The 19354-nt window shown below is 53.2% G+C and overlaps 9 protein-coding genes across 9 annotated transcripts; 5 read left to right on the forward strand and 4 right to left on the reverse strand.

The window, feature by feature from the left end:
• Nucleotides 1-811: 811 nt before the first annotated feature.
• On the reverse strand, nucleotides 812-1449 carry A1O1_07417 (uncharacterized protein; the record flags this gene model as incomplete). The annotated part of the gene is made up of 2 exons (XM_007728286.1): nucleotides 812-1375; nucleotides 1429-1449. 2 exons carry the CDS (start codon nucleotides 1447-1449, stop codon nucleotides 812-814), a joined length of 585 nt encoding a protein of 194 aa, XP_007726476.1.
• Nucleotides 1450-2083: 634 nt separating this feature from the next.
• Nucleotides 2084-3039, reverse strand: A1O1_07418 (uncharacterized protein; the record flags this gene model as incomplete). Its single annotated transcript, XM_007728287.1, has 3 exons — nucleotides 2084-2646; nucleotides 2710-2781; nucleotides 2835-3039. The coding sequence occupies 3 exons, from the start codon at nucleotides 3037-3039 to the stop codon at nucleotides 2084-2086; spliced, it is 840 nt and encodes a 279-aa protein (XP_007726477.1).
• Nucleotides 3040-4121: 1082 nt separating this feature from the next.
• Nucleotides 4122-4834, forward strand: A1O1_07419 (uncharacterized protein; the record flags this gene model as incomplete). The annotated part of the gene is made up of 3 exons (XM_007728288.1): nucleotides 4122-4257; nucleotides 4315-4634; nucleotides 4721-4834. The coding sequence occupies 3 exons, from the start codon at nucleotides 4122-4124 to the stop codon at nucleotides 4832-4834; spliced, it is 570 nt and encodes a 189-aa protein (XP_007726478.1).
• A 683-nt stretch (nucleotides 4835-5517) lies between these two features.
• Nucleotides 5518-6353, forward strand: A1O1_07420 (uncharacterized protein; the record flags this gene model as incomplete). Its single annotated transcript, XM_007728289.1, has 2 exons — nucleotides 5518-5727; nucleotides 5880-6353. The coding sequence occupies 2 exons, from the start codon at nucleotides 5518-5520 to the stop codon at nucleotides 6351-6353; spliced, it is 684 nt and encodes a 227-aa protein (XP_007726479.1).
• Nucleotides 6354-6864: 511 nt separating this feature from the next.
• Nucleotides 6865-8337, reverse strand: A1O1_07421 (uncharacterized protein; the record flags this gene model as incomplete). The annotated part of the gene is made up of 2 exons (XM_007728290.1): nucleotides 6865-8179; nucleotides 8240-8337. The coding sequence occupies 2 exons, from the start codon at nucleotides 8335-8337 to the stop codon at nucleotides 6865-6867; spliced, it is 1413 nt and encodes a 470-aa protein (XP_007726480.1).
• Nucleotides 8338-9167: 830 nt separating this feature from the next.
• Nucleotides 9168-10749, forward strand: A1O1_07422 (uncharacterized protein; the record flags this gene model as incomplete). Its single annotated transcript, XM_007728291.1, has 2 exons — nucleotides 9168-10545; nucleotides 10601-10749. 2 exons carry the CDS (start codon nucleotides 9168-9170, stop codon nucleotides 10747-10749), a joined length of 1527 nt encoding a protein of 508 aa, XP_007726481.1.
• Nucleotides 10750-11499: 750 nt separating this feature from the next.
• A1O1_07423 (uncharacterized protein) lies at nucleotides 11500-13272 on the forward strand (the record flags this gene model as incomplete). Its single annotated transcript, XM_007728292.1, has 1 exon — nucleotides 11500-13272. The coding sequence occupies one exon, from the start codon at nucleotides 11500-11502 to the stop codon at nucleotides 13270-13272; it is 1773 nt and encodes a 590-aa protein (XP_007726482.1).
• A 994-nt stretch (nucleotides 13273-14266) lies between these two features.
• A1O1_07424 (uncharacterized protein) lies at nucleotides 14267-16512 on the reverse strand (the record flags this gene model as incomplete). Its single annotated transcript, XM_007728293.1, has 3 exons — nucleotides 14267-15710; nucleotides 15762-15902; nucleotides 15950-16512. 3 exons carry the CDS (start codon nucleotides 16510-16512, stop codon nucleotides 14267-14269), a joined length of 2148 nt encoding a protein of 715 aa, XP_007726483.1.
• Nucleotides 16513-18311: 1799 nt separating this feature from the next.
• On the forward strand, nucleotides 18312-19082 carry A1O1_07425 (uncharacterized protein; the record flags this gene model as incomplete). Its single annotated transcript, XM_007728294.1, has 2 exons — nucleotides 18312-18355; nucleotides 18410-19082. The coding sequence occupies 2 exons, from the start codon at nucleotides 18312-18314 to the stop codon at nucleotides 19080-19082; spliced, it is 717 nt and encodes a 238-aa protein (XP_007726484.1).
• Between the last annotated feature and the right edge of the window lie 272 nt (nucleotides 19083-19354).

Below are 19354 nucleotides of genomic sequence, written 5' to 3' on the forward strand. Positions count from 1 at the left end.
TCCAGAAATGATGATTATGAGCAGGGAACGATTGTAGTAACGAGTACGAAGTGATATTGCAGTCTTCAAGAAAATGGCTTGCGTGTGGGAAATAGCAGGGAACGGAAGAGCGTGCTCGGTGTTTCTGGAGTAGATTTTTCAAAGCGTTCTTCTTATCCGTGACAAGTCTCTCAAGAATGGATCGAAGGGTACCAAACAAAATCGAATTGATTGCAAGCCTTGTGCCACATTGGATGCTGTTCCCAAGTGAGAGCAGTCCATAAGACGTCGAAATCACTGCTTGTGCATGGACGCTGCACCAGGCCGACAATTCCACCGCATACATCTCCCCTGTAAACCTGCTATCCCTTTTCCGCTGCCTTCTGTATACCAAGTCGAGCAATGAACGACCTGACCCGGGCGCAGAGCCTTAAACTAGTGAGGACGCTTGTCACAACCCGGTCCCGAGATTATGAGGCGTGACTATCATGTCGAGGTTGTGGCCGTCTTCCCTCGGCATAATTTGCCCACATGGCTTGGGAAAAGGCTGGTCTCGTGGCCGGTTGTAATACGCCCATGCAAAGCTGTAGGCTCTGTTTGTCTGGCTTGAGGTACGTTGGTATGTCTGTGCCTGGCGAGCTGGCAGCTGCTGTGACCGAGGACCGCGGATTGAGACTCTTGTGATTTCTGAAGGGGCCATGTTGTGGGCATCGGCCTATAACGAAGGAGTAGTGGTTGACGTTGGAGTGAACAGGCCATGTATCTGAGGGCTGATTGTCCGGCGGACAGTTATTGTAGGATCAGAGCAAGGGGACGGAGCTTTGTCTTTCAATCATTTCAGCTCCAGAAGCCGCGGTTCTCTGCCAAAGGTATCCTGGACCTTGTCCTCAACGGTAGCCTTCGCCTTGTCTGTACCACTGGCGACCGCATCCTTGGCTCTCCCGGCCTCACGGGAGACCACTTCTTTCACCTTCTCGGTCTCACGACTGACGACATCCTTCACCCTCTCTGTCTCCCGAGTCACGGTGTCCTTGAGCTTCTGTTCAAGCTCTTCGGTCTTGGTCTCCAGATTTTGAGCCGACTCGGATGATTTCACTTTTCCCCATACAATAGCTGCCTGCTCTTCAAGGAGAGCGCGCTTCTCTGCCCAGTCAGTCTCCTCGAAGTTGCGCACCACCCGTTCTATTTCGCTGTTCCATCGGTCCTTGAGCGCCTCCACGAGTCCTGCTCTTCGCACTTCATAGGCCGGTGGTTCCGGTAGGGGCGGGGGAGGCTCGACGACTGAATTGAGTAATGTCGCTTGTTGAGAGAGGAGCGATCGTTGTACACTGCGATTTGCCCGGTGTATGTATAGTGAGAAATACAGGAGCGAGTATGTCAACGTCACCCCTCCGAGCTGCATCGGTTGTCAGAACGGTTTGACCTTTCGTCCAGTCTACCAGTACTTACAAATCCCGTGGTGAAGCCCATCTTATGGGGTCTTTACCGAATGTGCTCACAAACAGCGGTTCGGACTTCCCGCCTTGACTGGTAAACAATAGATGCGTTGGTTTTCGAGCTTGCTGCGAAAGATGGGTTTGATGTGGCGTGAACGTCGAGTAAGGTGCCGTGTAGGCTTTCGCAATGTGAGGGATCAGGTGAAAGGATTTCTAAGATGCCACATGCACTAGGGAGATCGCAGTACTATGAAGAATGTATTGTTCTGGCTGAACAGAGCTCCCGTCGAAAAGCATTCGACAGCTCGTCAGAGCTTCGGCATACTTTCCCACGAGGTTCGTGTTAAGCTTCTAGAAGCAACCCCTGCTAATTTAGGTACTAACTAAATTCATGACCTAAAAGGGGTCAACGGAGCCATATCTCTCTCTACCTAGACTCTTCTCTCCAACCTCTGTGATTTGATCCCCGTACACTAGCATCCTCAGTCCGACATTCTACATATCCATATCCACCTCCTACACCATCCTTCTGCAAGCCTATTCTTGCCCAAAACCTGCGGCTTCCGTCGACGTGCACTTAGTCTGTCTCTCCTCCACTCCTCCATTCGCAGTCCTGCGCTTTCTTATAGGCCAGCGCTTGACGATGCTCTATTCCCGCAGCGTTGACTCTATGCGGTGGCTCGAGCTTCTTGCATAGGCTTCTCCCAATCAACAGCGCGGACCGAGGCGGCCTGCTGACGAGCTCGCTTTTTGATTTGGCTACGGCGCCACAAGAGAAATCCGGCAGCGATGATGACAGCGACGCCGGCCACAACGCCAACGACAATGCCTGCGATAGCACCGCCAGAAAGTCCCGATGAGGATGAGTCCGAGGTCTCGGTGGTGACAGCTGCGGTGGCAGAGGCCCCGGCCGCACCCGCGCCAGTGGTCGCATCAGCAGAATCATCCCCGGTGTTGTCAGAAATGCTATAGTCGTCAACTGTGGCGTTGAAGCAAGGGACTTGGTAAGTGAATGCGCTGGTGGGGACATAGGTTATGTCTGCACAAGCATAGAAGGTTTGGCTCTCATCCGTGTCGAAATCCGCAATGTACTTGATCTGCACGGTCGCATTCGCACCCGCCTCGACATCTGCCGGTGGGCTGGGAAGCGGGTAGCACTGGTGTCCTTCTGCCAAAGAGGGAATTCTTTGTGATGCAATCACCGTCTCGAAATCATCGTTCGACGTCGGGTCTATGCATCGATCAGTATCCGCCAAACATTGCAAGGGAAATAAGACCGGTCAAGCAAACGTACTGTCTTTGTAAGAGACGGCAACCTGAATCGAGTAAGACTCGTCCTGTGCCACCAATGCAACTTGACCATTGACTGGAGGGTCGTTAGCGTCATTCATCTCGAGAGTGTGCAGTGTCCAAGCTTACGCAGGGGGAATTCGGTTCTGTCCGTCACTCCTGATGGCGTGCCACAAGGAGCGCTGTTGTCATGGGCTGCATCCCAGATTCTATCAGAGGGCCACAAGAAGGCAACGGGGCCCATGGTTTTGGCGTAGTCCTCTCCATGTTCTTGCGCGACGACTGTCCCGCCGTAAAGGCCGGCAAGGAGGAGGGCGGCTTGGGCAGCGAGCATCTTGTCAGTGACTCGGTCGCGGATATGATATCAACTAGGGGAGCAGAAAGCTACAGGATTTCTGAGTGGGTGACTAATGGCTGATTTTTGACAAGAGAGAAAAAACCTGGGATGTCTCGCATATCGCTTTCAGCGAGACAGTCTGGGTAATTATAGCAGGGGGATGGCTGGTCAGCTATTCATGTGGATCTCGAGGAAAGGTCGACATCGACGGGGCTGCTACGAAGGAGCCCTCCTTCGACAGCATCCACATGCCCAATCCAAGAATCTTGGGAGGGCATCATGCCACATGGCAGCGACCAAGGCCTCCACTGGAGATGGTCAGGCGACTCACCCATGGAGTGTCCAAGAAGGATAACAACTTGCAGAGGCGCCACAGACGACCTAACGACATCCCAAGCAAATAGAACAGGGCGCGACAGCGAGGTCGTCCAATCCAGCAGGCTGACAGACCTATCCATCTAATCTGATTGATATGCCGGTCTCGGCCGCAAGAATATACTATTGTCAGACAGGATTTATGGGTCATCTTCACCAAGTAAGTGCTGCTTCAACCCCAAATTGGGCTGTCTGACAGTATCTTGATCAAATCTGATAAGATCAAACTCCTCACGCCAAGATCAATCGATCCTCTTGTCTTTTCCGTCATTTACACCTGATTTGTTGAATCGCGACTACATCCTCCCACCATCGTTTTTGGAGCCATGGCGACGCGACAGCCTCCTCCCACGAAATGCAGAAAAGGGCGCAAGAGCTTGGACTGGCTCACTCCTGATATCTTGTGTTGTGTACGCGAAGCTAGGAGCGAAATTTTCATTCAGGTGGGACGTTGCTTTCGATAGTCAACCTGAAGTCAGGACAACAATCTCGTCGGCCTCTTCTAGGGCTCCGCTTGCGGTCGCTGCTTGAGAGCGGAAATGTGGCCGGGCTTGACTTCTGTCGGTATATGAAGACCCAGTGCTCTGGTCCAGGGCAGTTCCCGTTTTTTTGTTGTTCAATACCTATTGCCCATGTACCTGAAATTGCATTCGGTGTGGTTATTATCTGCTCTCTCCCGCGTGTCGCTCTCTAATCTGCTGAAAATGCGTACCTCGCTCGTTGCTGTTGCGGCCTTTGGCGTCGCCACCGCCAGTGCTACTTTCGTCTATCCCGAAAATGTTCCCCTCCATCGCCGGCAAGCCCCGGGGACCCCCCAATACGACTGTCATGCCAACTGCGGTAAGTGAATCACGGATTCTCGTACTATCCCTCAGGCGGTTCTGACACCTCGGCAAGGCGGCGTGATCGTGGACGGTCGTACAGAAGGTTACTGTGACACCGCAGACTTTACTACGAAACTCGATGCCTGTCTTGATTGCGCTTTGGTGTACGACATCTGGCAATACTACGGCAACAGTGTTTCAAGTGCCGCAGAGGAGTGTGGAGTTGATGCCACCCCTCGCGCGGCCGCTACAACAGACAGTGCTGTGTCCACCTCTGCCCCGGCAGTCGAGACTTCGTCGGCGGCTGCTCCAGCGACCTCAACCGCTGCTGCAACTGAAGTGGCCGCTACAACCACTGCAGCAACTTCTTCTGTGGAAGAGACAGGAAGTGAGGTGAGTGCTTGTTGCAATGCCCGGGAAGTTTGTTACTGTGTAGTGTGCTGACTCATGTTCTGCTCTGTTCCCAGTCTGTAAGTCAGACTAGCTCCGCTGCTCCCACCGTTGCGACATTTGAAGGTGCTGGAACCAAGCTTGTTCTGACCGGACTGCTGGCCATAGTCCCCTTCGCAGCCATGGCCGCAGGGCTAGCCTGAGCTCGAGGCGAACGGCTACAACTAGAATAGTGTCGTCATGTCGGGAGCATGGGCTTGCAAATGCCCGACAGGAGACAGGTTGTCGGTGCTAAAGGATTGGGCGGAGAATAAACCCCCATTAATTTCGGACGGAAACCCCCAAATACTGTACATACATGTATAAAAAAGACAAGGATGTCTCAATGCATATTTCGTCATACAATCTGCCAACTTTGCACATTTAGAATATACCTACCTAGGTACTGCAAGCCGTCGGTCGGCATTCTGGACGGCAAGGCTGAATGAGATCTCCGGGCAAGGCTGAGGCTGACTCCAAGGCCGAGTCCCGGAATCCCTATTCTTGGCGCCAAGAGCGGCCGGACAGCCGATCTGATTGGAGGGATGAAGCTGCGTTGAACTCGAAGTTGATGCAGACTTCAGGGTGTAGATACTTTGTACTACTACTATCGCCATTGGAACCTTGAGAGAATCCCAACAATCGGTCATTTTCCCTTGCGAGTCTTCGGTGCAGAAGCAGAGGCGGCTATCTTTTCTGACAGCAAGGACGACACGAGCATCGGACCCTCTGCAATCTTCGACAACACCCTTGGAACGCCCCAATACGAGGAGAACATTTTGCATACGGCGCGGCCGGGCTGAAGCACCAACTTCGCCCACCTCTATAACTAAAACAAACCGAAATCATGTCTTCTATAAAATACCGACATCTGAGCCGCGACTCGGCACATCGACAAGCCCTGCTGCGCAACCTCGTGACATCCCTGATCGCCAATGAATCGATATCCACGACGTACGCGAAGGCGAAAGAAGCGCAACGGCTGGCCGAGAAGCTGATCACACTGGGCAAAAAGAACACCAACGCAGCCAAGCAACGGGCAAAGAGCATATTCTTCGTAAGTGGTGAAACATTTCATGGTCCCGAGTCTCCTGTGAGCTGCCACATCTGGGCAGGGCAGTCCAGAACGATCGTCAGTTGCGGGTGTTTTTTTATGAGCGGAGACAAGCCCAGACTAACATGACCACTCTCTTTGCGTTTGACTCATAGGAGCCCGAACGACACATGGACAAACTGTTTACTGTGCTACGAAAACGTTACGAACACCGACCGGGCGGCTACACGCGAGTGCTACGACAAGAAGCGATCCGGGACGACCAGGGCGCCTCGGCGATCCTGTCGCTGGTCGACGGGCCGCGCGATATGCGCTTCAGCATGACGGCCAAGGCGCTCGCGCGGCAACGCAAGGAGGGCCTGCCCATGCATGAACTCACCGCCGTCAATGTCCGCAAAGTCACGCGCTTCCGGGAGGGCGGCGAGGAGGCCCTCGAGCAGGAGGTCCAGAGGCTCGAGGCCGATCTGGACGCGCAGACCGCCGCGGAGGAGAAACAATTCGAGGAGGATGGCACGCTGTACGAATGGGCACGCGGTGAGAAGGATCGCAGGTCGACGGCGAAGAGTAAGGAGAAGAACGGGCCCGGTCGTCTGAGAAGACAGCGGGTCGGAGAGGATAAAGAGTACTAAGGAAACTAATTGTTTGGTTTGGCTCTTGGGTCAAAGAGACAAAATGATTGCTTGTATTTGTATTACTACCGCTCATGCATTCGTGGTGGCTTCTTGAAAGACGTCGCCTTGCATCCTTCCAGCCTTCGCAATTCGGTGTCATTTGTAGAATGGTCTGGTATTCCACATATTGGCATACAGTGGGCACGAGCGGGTTAGCAGATGTATTGACCAGGTTGATCATCATTATAACAGTGATCCTGGCCTACCATCTGTGCCCACCCGAGTGTGCTATTGCTTCAAGTTCTTCGAGGAGCAGGCAGACTGAGAGGACAGAGCAAAGTCTTCTAACGCACGGAAGATGTCGTGCCGTGCCAGATATATTAGGTATCATGACATGTTTTGCGATTACTTCGGGATTTGGGGTATCTGAGACTCCAAGCAAACAGCTCCGGCGCCAGCTGGAAGTAGTCCCAGGGAGGGACTCGGTTTACTCATAACACAGTAGGGCGCCAGTGCACTGAGTCAACCCTCACAGTTGTAGGTCCTCGTCGTGATACTGTTCTCGGACAACTCTGTAGAGATAACCAGCACTCACGACAGCAGGCACTTGGTTGGTGACGAACAGATCAACATCCCCGGCCTCCACAAAGTCATACAGCGGGTTTCTGACGCCTGTCTCGACTCCCATGCGTAACTCGCTGTCCTGAAACGGCACCACTTTCCCAGCGTCGCCATATTCAATCATCTTATACGGGTCGTAGGGGTAAGAGGGGGACAGTTTGTAAGTCGGGGCCACGACCAGCACAGGGACACGGTGAAACCGTGCAGCTTTGATCACCGCCTTGCTCCCTGAGGCGGCTACCAGTGAACCATCGGTAAGCACGGCATGTGCGTCCAGCACCACCTTCGTGGCGCGTGACATGACTGCAAAAACCGCAGAATCTGGGATCATTATGACGCTTATCCCAGCCGAGGTCAGAGGTTTCGAGAACGAGTCGTTCGGCAAACTGTCCTCGTCTTCGGTTGGATCGTGGGTGCCGGTCAGGAGGGCATGCGTCTTGAGATGGTTGTTGGGATATGATTCCGCATGTACGACGGTGAACTTCCGCTTCGATGCGGCCTTGAGCAGAAAGCGCTGGACCGTCAGCGAGGATGAGTAAGTGATTATCGTTTCCTGTGGATGGATCTGTTCCAGCGCAGCCGCTGAGATTTCGTCGTCCGCAGCGTTGATTTCGTCAATGATCTCCTTGACACCCTTGATCACCTCCGGGCGGAGATTCGACAGGATCCCTGATGCAGTCATCTGCGGTGTCCCACTTCCACTGCGATGCGTTGGTGAATCAACGCCGGACGATCTCATTGTTGGATGTGATATGATGCTGAACATGGAGGTCACCGCGCGAGGCCCCCCTGGTACACCCGTGTGGGAGCTCATCAAAGGAGGCCGACTGGTTCCCCGCTGGGGTGATGGGCTCGCGCTCGCATCGGGCCTGGCAGATAAGCCATTGGCTATGGGATGCATGCCGCCTCGAGATTGTGGCTGCTCCAGCGATGCGACAGAATCCGAGCCAGCTTCACTGGTAGGAGTGCCGTCATCTCCGGTCCTCGTACCAGCCTGATCGTCTTCATCCTCGTCCCTGATTATACCAAGAACTCTGCGGACTATGTTGCCTACGGCAGGTTCATGCGGGGCCGCATTGATGAGTTTCTTGCCCACTTCCGACACTCTTTGGATCAGCCTCTCTGAGTCTGCTTGTTTTGTGAGTTCCACGGTGCGGAGGAGTAGAAGTGTAGTCGCCACGGCGCATCGTTTCGAGCCTTTGATCTGGCGTCTCTTGAGTAGCCTTGGGCAAGTATAATGGTGAGTGAGTTGTATATCAGCAAATGGAATAGAATGCGCTTACGAGACCAGAAATGCGATGGACGAGTCCAGGGGCTCCGTAGACAGAACTTTTTGGAAGGTTGTGAGACCCGGTGTCAGGGATGCTGTCGACGGCGCCATAGCGGCAGCCCGCTAAACTAGAGACTGATGTCGACCAGGTTCACAAAGGTCGAGCACGAACGCAGTCGACGGTATGAAGTGGGCCGTGAGTGAAGCGGTGTTCCTTGCTTGCTGCGAGCCCTGTGGGAATGGAGGGTCAATATGGCGATAAGTCACGTCGAACCTGGACCTGGTTCTGTATATATGACAAGACGTAAGTCGCGGCGTGTGCTGTCGGCGTGTTGGAGGAATGTTTGTGGCATCATAAAAAAGTTCCCTGTGTACCTGAATGAGAGAATGCGCAGTTGGGATGACTCGTGTTTGACGGCGTTTTGGCGGGCAAGAGTCTTGACTCTTGACTCTTCAACGTGACGCAGCCAATCTGAACCTGATCAGCTGTGCATTCTGCCACTGCAGCCGGCCAGCCACCAAAGGCTCCTCCACTACTAGTAGTACTTACTACTGACACCACTGCCGGATGAGCCCCCTCCGACTGCCAGTGCATTATAAGTTAGTATCCCAAATGACCTTTTGTCTTTCCTGTGCCTTTCCACATACCTTCAAGGGCACATCGTTGTAATCGCGCATATCGTGGCCAATCCCGATCGCCAATCGGAAACATCTACTAGAGCTTCGACTATGTGATCGTTTGGAACCAGCTACTTACCTATCCCCTTCGATCCTACTGAACCCTCTCGACACCCCACTTTCCAGTACCCGAAATGACCTTGCCAGCGAACTGACTCTGCGATTCTGTTGTCACGAATTGGGGTGGGCAGAAGTGCTGCGGAGGTGCAGCTGTTGCTGTTGCACTCTGATCGCGTGCGATTGCGCGATCGTCAGGTGGAAGAATGAACTCCCTCAACCTGATCTCATCCCGAGTCATCGGACAAACTCAACCCCCCCCGCGTCCGCGATCGCACTCGCAGGGAGAGTCGTTACAGAAGGATTATGACGGAGAACTCCTGACCGGGCGATCGTACAGCGACGATCTTACACGGAAAGAAATAGACGGACCACTTCTGGAGCAACGTACATCCGAAGCTGCAATAGATGATGGCGATCAGCCCATTGAAGACGGGGAGGAAGATGAGAAACATCCGTTGCTGGAGGTCGATGAGAAGAAAGACAGAATATCAGACAGTGAGGGGTTGCGAAGTTTTGTGAAACGGCTTGCAGATGCCATCACAGCTATACTGGCAGCTATCGGGGCTCCAGTGGTGTATGTTGCAAAATACTTCAGCAGTCAGGATGGGAAACTCGCCACGGTGCCGCGATGGCCACGGCCCCCCCGGTTTGCACATAGCCGCCCTGCGGATGTCGTGGGTCTTGCACCTGCTGCCCACGAAAGAAGATGGGATTCTGAGAAGCTGCCGAATCGCGTCCTTCAAGAGACCAAGTTGCGGCATTCCTATTCGAGCGACTCGACGACGGACTCTGAATCGGACCCACGCAAGGGAGAGCTGGCTCTGAAAAAGGCCAGGTCGAAAGCTGGAAAAGGATCTCGTGACGAGTCGGAGACGCGAAGATCGTCCATACGCATCAAAGAGCAAAATGACGTGGCTTCCAGGAGGCGCAAGCAGAAAAAGACGGCCAGTCCGCTCGGTGACGGCGCCCCTTTGACGGTGGACAATATCAAGTCGCCGACATCTCCTTCACCGTCATTGAGAATCACGAGATATCCGCATGCGCCCCAGCCGCCGCGACCTCTCATTCCCAGGCGCCAACCTTCGTACGCCAACCTTAGTCCGCGGTCGCCCAGTCGCGGCGGCCCCTCGCTCCAGCAAAAGACGCTGATATTAGACCTCGATGAGACTCTGATACATTCACTGGCGAAGGGAGGCCGAATGTCCTCTGGGCACATGGTCGAAGTCAAGTTGAACACCCCTGTCGCTCTGTCGCCGCCACAGCCTGGACAGGCCGCTCCAATGCTGGGCCCGCACCATCCAATCCTTTACTACGTCCACAAGCGGCCGCATTGCGACGAGTTCTTGCGTAAGGTGTCGAAATGGTATAAACTGGTGGTGTTCACAGCATCAGTCCAAGAATATGCAGATCCTGTGATTGATTGGCTGGAACAAGAGCGCAAGTACTTTGTGGGCCGATATTACCGGCAGCATTGCACGTTTCGCAATGGAGCATACATCAAAGACCTCAGCAGCATTGAGCCTGATTTGAGCAAGGTAATCATTCTTGACAACAGCCCTGTGAGCTATATTTTCCATGAAGGTACGCCACCCACATCCGTCCGTCTGTTTGGGAGAGACTGACTCGGTCGTACCAGACAATGCCATCCCGATCGAAGGATGGATCAACGACCCGACAGACAACGATCTGCTTCATTTGATACCCATGTTAGAGGCACTGCAGTACGTGACAGACGTAAGGGCGTTGTTGGCCCTCCGCAGAGGTGAGGCAGAGGCTGCCTCGTAGGCTCTTTTTTAGCTAGACATCCTGTTTGAGAGGAAGCGGCGTGGCCGTGCAGAAAGTTGCTGTTGTCCTGTGACATGATCTTGTGTTCGATCTGCCAGCCAAACCTAAGACTCTTCCGGTTCTCATAACGTACTTCATGATAGTGGCCGTGGGAAGGGCCTTGTCCATCTCATACTAGTATGGCGGTCGAGCAATGGGTATGTGGTACGTGCTAGTCGATGGACCGTTTGAAGGGGGGCGTGTCGCAGCCGTTTATGCACAGAATTCTGCCCGTTTGAGGATAAATGGTCTGGTCAATGATGGCTGGGAGCGGGTATAAGTTCGATCATGATCGATTCACTGGGCGTATGGGCGTATGATCAAGGATGAATGATGCCTTGTTGCATAAGTACCTAAGTAAGTACCTACTTACCTAGGTAGGTGGAAGTCTCTCCCTATGCCTCAGGAGCCTCATCAGCGCAGCGCAGGCAGCAGTGACTGGCGATCCCCCACCATCCTCCACCATCCATCTCCATTCCCCAGGCTCTCCAGCTTTTCAACCATTTCATCATTTTCTTACCATCTAACACCATACATTCTCGACCCGCCATCCCTACAGAGCGCCATTCACCAGGCCTTTGGCTGTCGTGGTTGATACTCTTCCTCATTCTCATTCCTATTCTGTTCTCTCTGTATAGGGTCATCTCTCCCTGTACTTCATCCATCTCATCGTACGCTGTCCCTCTCGGGCTCTGGAATGGCGCCGTCATCATGTCCACCAACAGCGTCCGTGGTCAGCATAGACCTGAACAATCCTTCTCGAACAGCCCTACTGCCGCATCCTCCCCCTCATCTTCCAACGTCACGGTAACAAGACAGGCTTACCTCGATGTCCCTCTGCATCGCACTTCTCGAGCCTCGCTCGACAGTATATATTCAGAACTCTCCGAACTCTCCTTGCACACAAAAGAGCGACAGGCTCGGCACCTTCTTTTCCGCAATGCCTCAAAGGATAGTGGTCCAACAAGACCTCTCTCCCCACGGATGCGTATTGGCGCGGCGTTGCAATCGTTCTACATCACAAACTACGGGGCCATGTTGGTTGTGCTGGCTCAATTCTTTGGGGCCGGGATGAATGTCAGCACTCGACTGCTTGAGACGGCGGGCCCCCACGGCAAACCCATGCATCCGTTTCAGATATTGTTCGCCAGGCAGTCCATCACCGCAGTTCTATGTACTAGCTACGGCCTATATTCAAAATCAGTACCTGACTTTCCTTTTGGTCCCCGCGAAGTCCGCTGGTTGCTCGTGGCACGAGGTCTAAGTGGCTTCTTTGGGGTATTCGGCATGTACTTCAGCCTTCTATACTTGCCGCTGAGCGAAGCAACCGTGTTGACATTCCTGACACCCATTCTTACCTGCTATCTCTGCAGCTTCGTCATGCCCGGCGAGACTTTCACCCGACAGCAGCAGCTGGCCGGCCTGGTCAGTCTTGTAGGCGTTATCTTCATCGCGCAGCCGGCTTCCCTCTTTTCTTCTTCATCTTCTACAACCACTTCCGACCCGTCAGCCAGCCCGCCTTCCAATTCCACGATGACATCCGTTGCTCCTCAAGAACCCACCGCGGATCAGCATCTCGCAGCCATTGGCATTGCTATGCTTGGCGTCCTTGGTTCTACTGGCGCCTTGACGTCAATTCGAGCCATTGGCAAGCGCGCTCACGCCTTCATTAGCATCAATTACTTCAGTGTGTGGTGCACCTTTGTGTCGTTGGCGGCTCTGATCATCTTTCCCGATGTCAAATTCAGACTTCCAGGAAACATCACAGAGTGGGGCTTGCTTGTCAGCCTCGGACTCTGCGGCTTTGTTATGCAATGCTTGCTGACTGTGGGGTTGTCCTATGGAGGCCCTACGCAAAGACATGTTGCCGAGCTGCAGAATGATGGCCAGACGACGCAGAAAATCAGCGACATTGAAGGTGATGCCTCCTCAGCTTCGGAGAACCTTCATCACCACCCATCACCCCCTGAGTACAATGCACATGCTCTCCCGCCGAAACACCCGTCGTCGTCGTCTTCCAAGCCCAAAGTGAGTGGGAGCGGCACACGCGCTACCTCGATGGTATACACGCAGATGCTGTTTGCGCTCGCGGCGGACAAGCTAGTCTTTGGTGTCAGCCCCCGCACAATGAGCTGGGTTGGCAGTGTGCTGATCCTGGCGGGCGCGGTGTGGGTTGCTAGCGCCCGTGATACGGTTGCAAAGGACAAGTCATCCGCGGTCGACAGCGAGGCGGGAGGAGTTGCTGGTCGAGTTGTCGTGGATGCCCAGGGACGTGGAAAGAGCGAGCAGATGGTCGAGGAAACTGTCGGATTGATGCAGGACCAAGATAGTGACGATGATGGTGGTGGTGGTGGTGGTGGTGGTGGCGGCCTTCACGATAACCAAGGTAGCGGTAGCGATTACAGAGGCCGGCAACAAACGGGCCTTCCTACAGTCGAGAGCCTCGAGCTGCACCAGCTCCGCCCTGCTGCCAGTGAACGATGAGGTACGGCTACACGCATATTGATGAGATCTTGACGCATTTGGATGGGATCAGCACTACACCATGCACCGGAGCCGGCTCAGCTCTGTTGGTGATAGATCACAGGGAGTTTCCTGGGCAGATTTCGGGCGTTATATGCGGCGCACGGCAGGGGGGGATTGGTTCTCCGGCGCAGAATGAAAGCCGAGGAGTTCAGGAATACGGCTTGAATGTTTCAACCCTTGGATATGCATACCACGTATATACTCAGAGCGGAGGATATGATTGAACGAGGCAGATGATGTTAGCACATACATATGAGATACCTGTGCATACTACGACCTGGGTACACTTATATATACGAGACAACTCACTCCATCTTGTTCCCCCCTTCATATTCTCCTGAGGCCATGTCGGTCACTAAGTAACATTGGCGACCATATGATCTGAAGTCCGAAGGAGAGTGACCAATAATGAAGGTCTCTGCTCTAGCAATTGTAGCTGGTAAATCTGTCTACGTTGATGACGTGACGACCTTATCCTTCACCTTATTTCCTAAGGGTTGCTCCAAATTGCGCCTTTTTGACAGCACAAGTCTCGGGTACAAGGTCTTTCTTTTACGGGAACGCCGAGGCTGGAGTTACTCTGAAACGGTTGGCCCGGGACTACCTAAGGTAGGCAATGGAGATTGTCTGCTCGGTACGTAGAAAAACTCCTTCAATGGTAGTGGTACGCCTTTTTGGTTTTTGGTTTTTGGCTTTTGGTAGCTTCCCCTTCCCCTTTTCCCATCTTCATGCAAAGTCCCATTCCTTGTGATGCTGTTTCCAAGCCCGTTTGTCATCTTTGTCTCCTTTGCGCTCATGCTCTTCCACACCCAAAGTATCAAGATTTAGATCCTTCGAAGACGATAATTCATTCTCGGCGCCATTTGTGCTCCTCACTCACTCGCGCTCTCCCGATTCCCAAAAGCCTTGAGCGACGAGCCAAACAACGTGGTAGCCCACGTGCTGAGGCAGCTCATGCAGGGGAGCCACCACTTAATCCGCCACTTCCAGGACCTGGCCCTTCATTCACCGAACCTGAACCCGTGCTTGATGCTGTGTTGTTGATACCATCAACGTCATATGATGTTGGCACCTGAGATGGCGGGGGTTTCTTGGGCAGGTGGGCAGGGGCACCATACTTCTGCTGCAAGGAGTCTGATTGAAGATTCGCTGAAGATAAGGTGATCGACCCTTGATCGAACCGCCGTGGTGGAGGGAACATAGCTACACCAGAAGGTTCGGCAGCTGCAGGAGGCCTCGAGGTACTGTTGGTTCGAATCTGGGCCGACGAAGCCGAAGGTTTCTTCCGGCCATTGCGGCCACCGACGCGGCTCATGGCATTGCTGGGGATGAAAGACCGTGTCTGTGGGTTGAACAAGGACCTTGAATAGCTGCCAGGGACAGGTTGCTGGGCGTTATAAGCAGGGTTTCCGCTGTATTGTTGGCCGGAAAGTTGCCCATGCGCATGAGATGTCGTGTTGCCTAAAGGTGTAGTAGATGGGAAACCTGACCAGCTATTCATGCTTGAGCCAGTTGGGGCCGAAGGTTGCTGATAAGGAGGTTGAAATTGTGTGTTCATCCAGTTCTGGGGCTGTTGCATTCCAGGATAAGTTGGTGACATAAATTGACCGGTTGCTTGGTTCATCATCGGTGAAATGTTCTGCTGATAGCCAGTGGAAGATGCAGAATAGTTAAAGCATTCCGCAGACGAAGGCGTTTGCATCGACGACCACGAGTCCGAGGGAGCGAATTGCTGGCTGTTGCTGGCCATGTATCCCAAGTTATTGCTGTTGTACGGCATGGATGGCTCAAAGCTAGGATAAGACTGAGTGGGAGTGGTTCCATAGTTGTAGCCCGTGCCGTATCCGTTGGGCGGGCTTTGATAGGGGGCTTGATAGGCTTGCTCGGCATATTGGGGCTGATAATGCGCTGGCATGTGTTGCATGTGCAGAGGCGCATAGCTAGGAATAAATGCTGAGCGTGCCTCGAAACTGTCGTCCTTTGGGGTTTTGTGCTTCCGCGATTTTCTCTTTCCGCTGGACGAGCTCGATCGAGACATACTAGCCGAGTTTTCTCCAGTTGAAGCGCTCTCGCTGGTCACCGACTCCTGAAAATCGCCAAAGATTCTTTCTCTCGCTGCTTTGTACTGGGCTTCTCGCTCTTCCCTGGTCAGTTTGGACTTATCCTTGTTCGGGGTCCCATCGGCAGGAAACATGAGGCCTTCTTCGACACCTATGTCCAGGCCAGCTTCCGAGGTCGCTTTCGATGGGACAGAGGAGCTTGCAGGAGTGCTGCCACCAGCAGACCCTTGACGCAGGGCCAATCCACCCCTGCGCATGATTTTTACACCTGTAGCTGCAGGAGCCTGCGCTTGACTCGCAGGAATGGATTGAGCTAAAACATGCAATGGAGTCGGCCTACTTCCGAATCAGTGGCTGGCAATTGAAGAGATAATGGTAGCAACTCACAAAGACGCACAAGGAGTCCTGAAGAGGCGGATCGAAGTGCCATCGTCATTGATATGATGCGCAAGAGAATAGTAATCCGCGAGCTTGTGGGAGAGGAGTCTGGCGAAGGAATTTTGCGGAGGCAGGTCAAGAAAGTCGCTCCTATTCACGATCAGCGAATGTGGCCTTCCAAAAGTCTGGAGACTTACTCTGGATTAGCAATAAACCCAATGAATTTCTCTTCCAGCTGTAGCAGAGGTAGACGGTCCTTCGGACTTGCCAAAGCATCCAGTAACTTCTCGTCAGGTGCAACAGGGAGTGCCGATACTCGCTCATCTGAATCAGGTTGCATGATCGAGCTTCCCGACCCTGCCTGCTGTGCATTTTGTTCTTGGACAAGGGGAGCAACAGGCAGATCACCAAAACGGGGGGTGTTTGTCAAGGTCAAGGTTTGGTAACGGCGCGCTGCGATGGTGACGCCGGAAGCGTTAGGTCGAAGGGCTGGCTGTTGGCCTGATACTAGAGGCTCTGAATCGCGGTGCAAACTTGATTCTCTGCTTGCGGCGTTCGGGGTCTCGTCATCATCCGCTGCTCGGACACTTGCACTGTCATCGGGACGGATACTCTCTTTTTCGTCCATCGCAAAAGTTGTTACGGAAGCCATACTCTTGGTATCAAAACTTTGCTGCTTAGTCGAGGAAGTGGAGAGGTGGGATTGATCATCCTCCAGGGATTCTCCGCTCTCCGCACTTTGAGGACCTCTGGACGGCATCGTTGGGGTCTTCCCAAGGGAGAGACCTTGAATCGCATTCGTTACATATTCAGATTGGGTGCGTTGTTCCCGAGCCCCAAGCGGTGGTCCGTCTGCTCGCTTTTCTGGAGAAGCGGGGCGTACAGCATTGTTTGCCTTCGCATTATGCCGGCCGTTACCCTCAAAGGGACGGGTTCTCGATCCATCGGAAGGATTAGGTGTCGCTGATTGAGCAGCAGGTACACGCATAGCAGCAACCTAAGACATGTCAATAATGGAATGACAGAGAGAGAACATTGGACAGACCTTTGCAAACGACAACTTCGCTGGAACCGAGCCAACCTGAGGAGACGCCATATTGCCCAAGGAGATTCGTCACGTCGTATCCAACAGCGCGAAGTAAGGCTACCAAGCTGAGGACTGGAAATGAATGTGTAATGTAGGAGCGAAAGCCAACGCTACACCTTCTCTGTCCGCTGTCTCACACAATCTCTTGCCCATCAAGCGAGCCTGCAGAGCGCGACCGAAAAGGCTCCATGGATTCGACGAGGAGGTCTGAGGGCTTCGAATGTAGCGTAATTGCCGTGAACTGTGGTCAAGACGGCCACGAGAGAATGTTTTCCACCCAGGTGGTCGCAGCGATGTACCTGAGATGCCAGGGGCGAACAAAGGACAAAGACAGGTCGGATACTGCGATGCGTCGATCTCGCAGAGAGAAACGGGTTTGAAACCGCTGGAAGAAGGCAATTAATTGTCCAACAAACAGCCCGAGGGCAAATTTCGCGGATGATGGGGCGCTGATGAAGGTGCGAACTCTGCGAGGGAGAGCTAGTCTGACAACTGGATACGACGTCCTCTAGTCCACCATGCCCTAGGAGCTGGAATGACAGAGGGTTAGAGTGGTGAGGTGGAAGATGCAGGGCGGGAGATGCGTGACATAGTATGTAGTAGGGTGCAATCCAAAATCCGTGAGGTTCGAGAATGCCAAGAGGCTGCGGTAGGAAATGTTACTACGTACAGAGTTATTAGTCGTATCATGTTACTAGTATTAAGGTACTTAAGTACTACCTACTCATACTAAAGTACTGGCATTCAATAGAAATTTGTTACGCCAACGACCCTCTACAGCCTTTAACATACTAGTAGTAGTACTAGCACTGTGAATACCTACTACACTATTAGTACTGGTGTGCCACCCATTATCGACCCTACGGCGCAGCACAAAGTCCGATAAGGAGGTGTCTGCCTCGCTGCTGCCACCAACGACAGTGCAACCACGGTCCTCGAGTCGGTCAATCTCGCCGTTAGTAACACCCCGATTGGAGTCTGCCTGCCCTTTACGAGTGTGCTGTTTGTGAGTCTGACCCTGGATAGACGTGTTGAGGCTCTGTTATCATCCACTGCACACCATACATCTGCAACCCGTCATCAAGGCATAGATAGTATTTTCTCTACAGAGCATTCTCCCAATAGCCTGTTGGAAATTGCATCCCTTCTGTCATCCTCTTACAAAGGACCTACATCCCGGAGAAGCCATCTCCTCGGATCGAGGGGTCCCCTCGTATTACCGCTCTCGACTATTCTGTGTTCAATGAATCGATATCGCACAATTCCCGGCCTCGGACGGCCCAAGGCGACAGCCTCCACAGTCTGCCAGAAATGTCTCAAAAAAGATATGTTATGAGTGACACCATACCATCTGACGCGACGTCGCTAACTGATCATTAAGCCACTACAGTTATGAGTGTAAGGCGAGTGTGCAAGAGAGACCGTACGCCCCGAGACCGTCAAGGACACAACAACTACTCAATCCAAAGCTTATGCCAAAACTCACGGACAGCACGGCCAACAGCTTGCTCAATAGGTGTGATGAACGGCTTTTCGCGATGCCTCAGAACGCCTACTGACAGTTTTTTAGTGAGGGAGTGGCAGACCAGCAATTGGCCGAAGCAGAGGCACGACGGAAGGCCAGCGGCACTCCTGAACCAGACCGACGAAGTCGATCTCAGAGTCCTCATGCAAGGTCACGTTCGCTGTCTGCGCATTCTTCAAGCTCAGTTTCAACTATATCCACTAGCAAATCTCGCTCAGCCACGCCTCCGCGAAGCAGAGACCACCAACGGCCCAACAGAGACAGAGCGAGCCCCGCGCGCTTAGGGACGGCAGCAGCCAATTCATCCCGTAAGCGAAGACACCGGTCTGTTTCCAGTTCATACTCTCGGTCACCCAGGTCGCCTCCCGGAATGCCAGGCTCCCACCGGAAAAGCCGCCGGCATAGAACCATAAGTCCGATCGATCGAGGCAGGCCCAATTCAAAACGTCGCGGGAGCCACCGCAGTAGGACCAACAGTCCGAGCATGGACAAGAGTCAGATCACCAAGGACAGGAGGTCATTAGACGACTCGGACAATGACTTCGATGATCGCGCCGGCACTCGTTATCGGCATGTGCAACCTCACGGGAGCAATCACGGCTCACGGAGCCCAAGAGGATTCAGAATTCCTCAAGAGCATCATGGTCCGTCACGGCGAGAGCGCAGTTTGAGTCCGTATAGCAAACGATTGGCTTTGACGCAGGCGATGAATATGTGATTGACCACATCTGACACTGTTATCATATTTTTCTGCTACCAACCAACTATGCATTCAACTGCCTGGGATATGTATCTTTTCACTTCGCAAGGGCCCTGGAGGCAGCATTGAAGGCCGGACGACAGTCTTGGATGCGGCTGAACCTCTGAGCAAAATGTATTTGATGCCTTAACCATGCTTCATTCGTTCCATTAATACATTCTGACACTCAATTAGTTCTTGTGTGTTCACATGGGCTTCTCGCCGGTTGGAGGGCTCCCAGCTCGTTTGGC

This window comes from Capronia coronata, assembly GCF_000585585.1.
Source record: "Capronia coronata CBS 617.96 chromosome Unknown acBCG-supercont1.6, whole genome shotgun sequence".
In the NCBI taxonomy this organism is placed as follows: Eukaryota; Fungi; Ascomycota; class Eurotiomycetes; order Chaetothyriales; family Herpotrichiellaceae; genus Capronia; species Capronia coronata.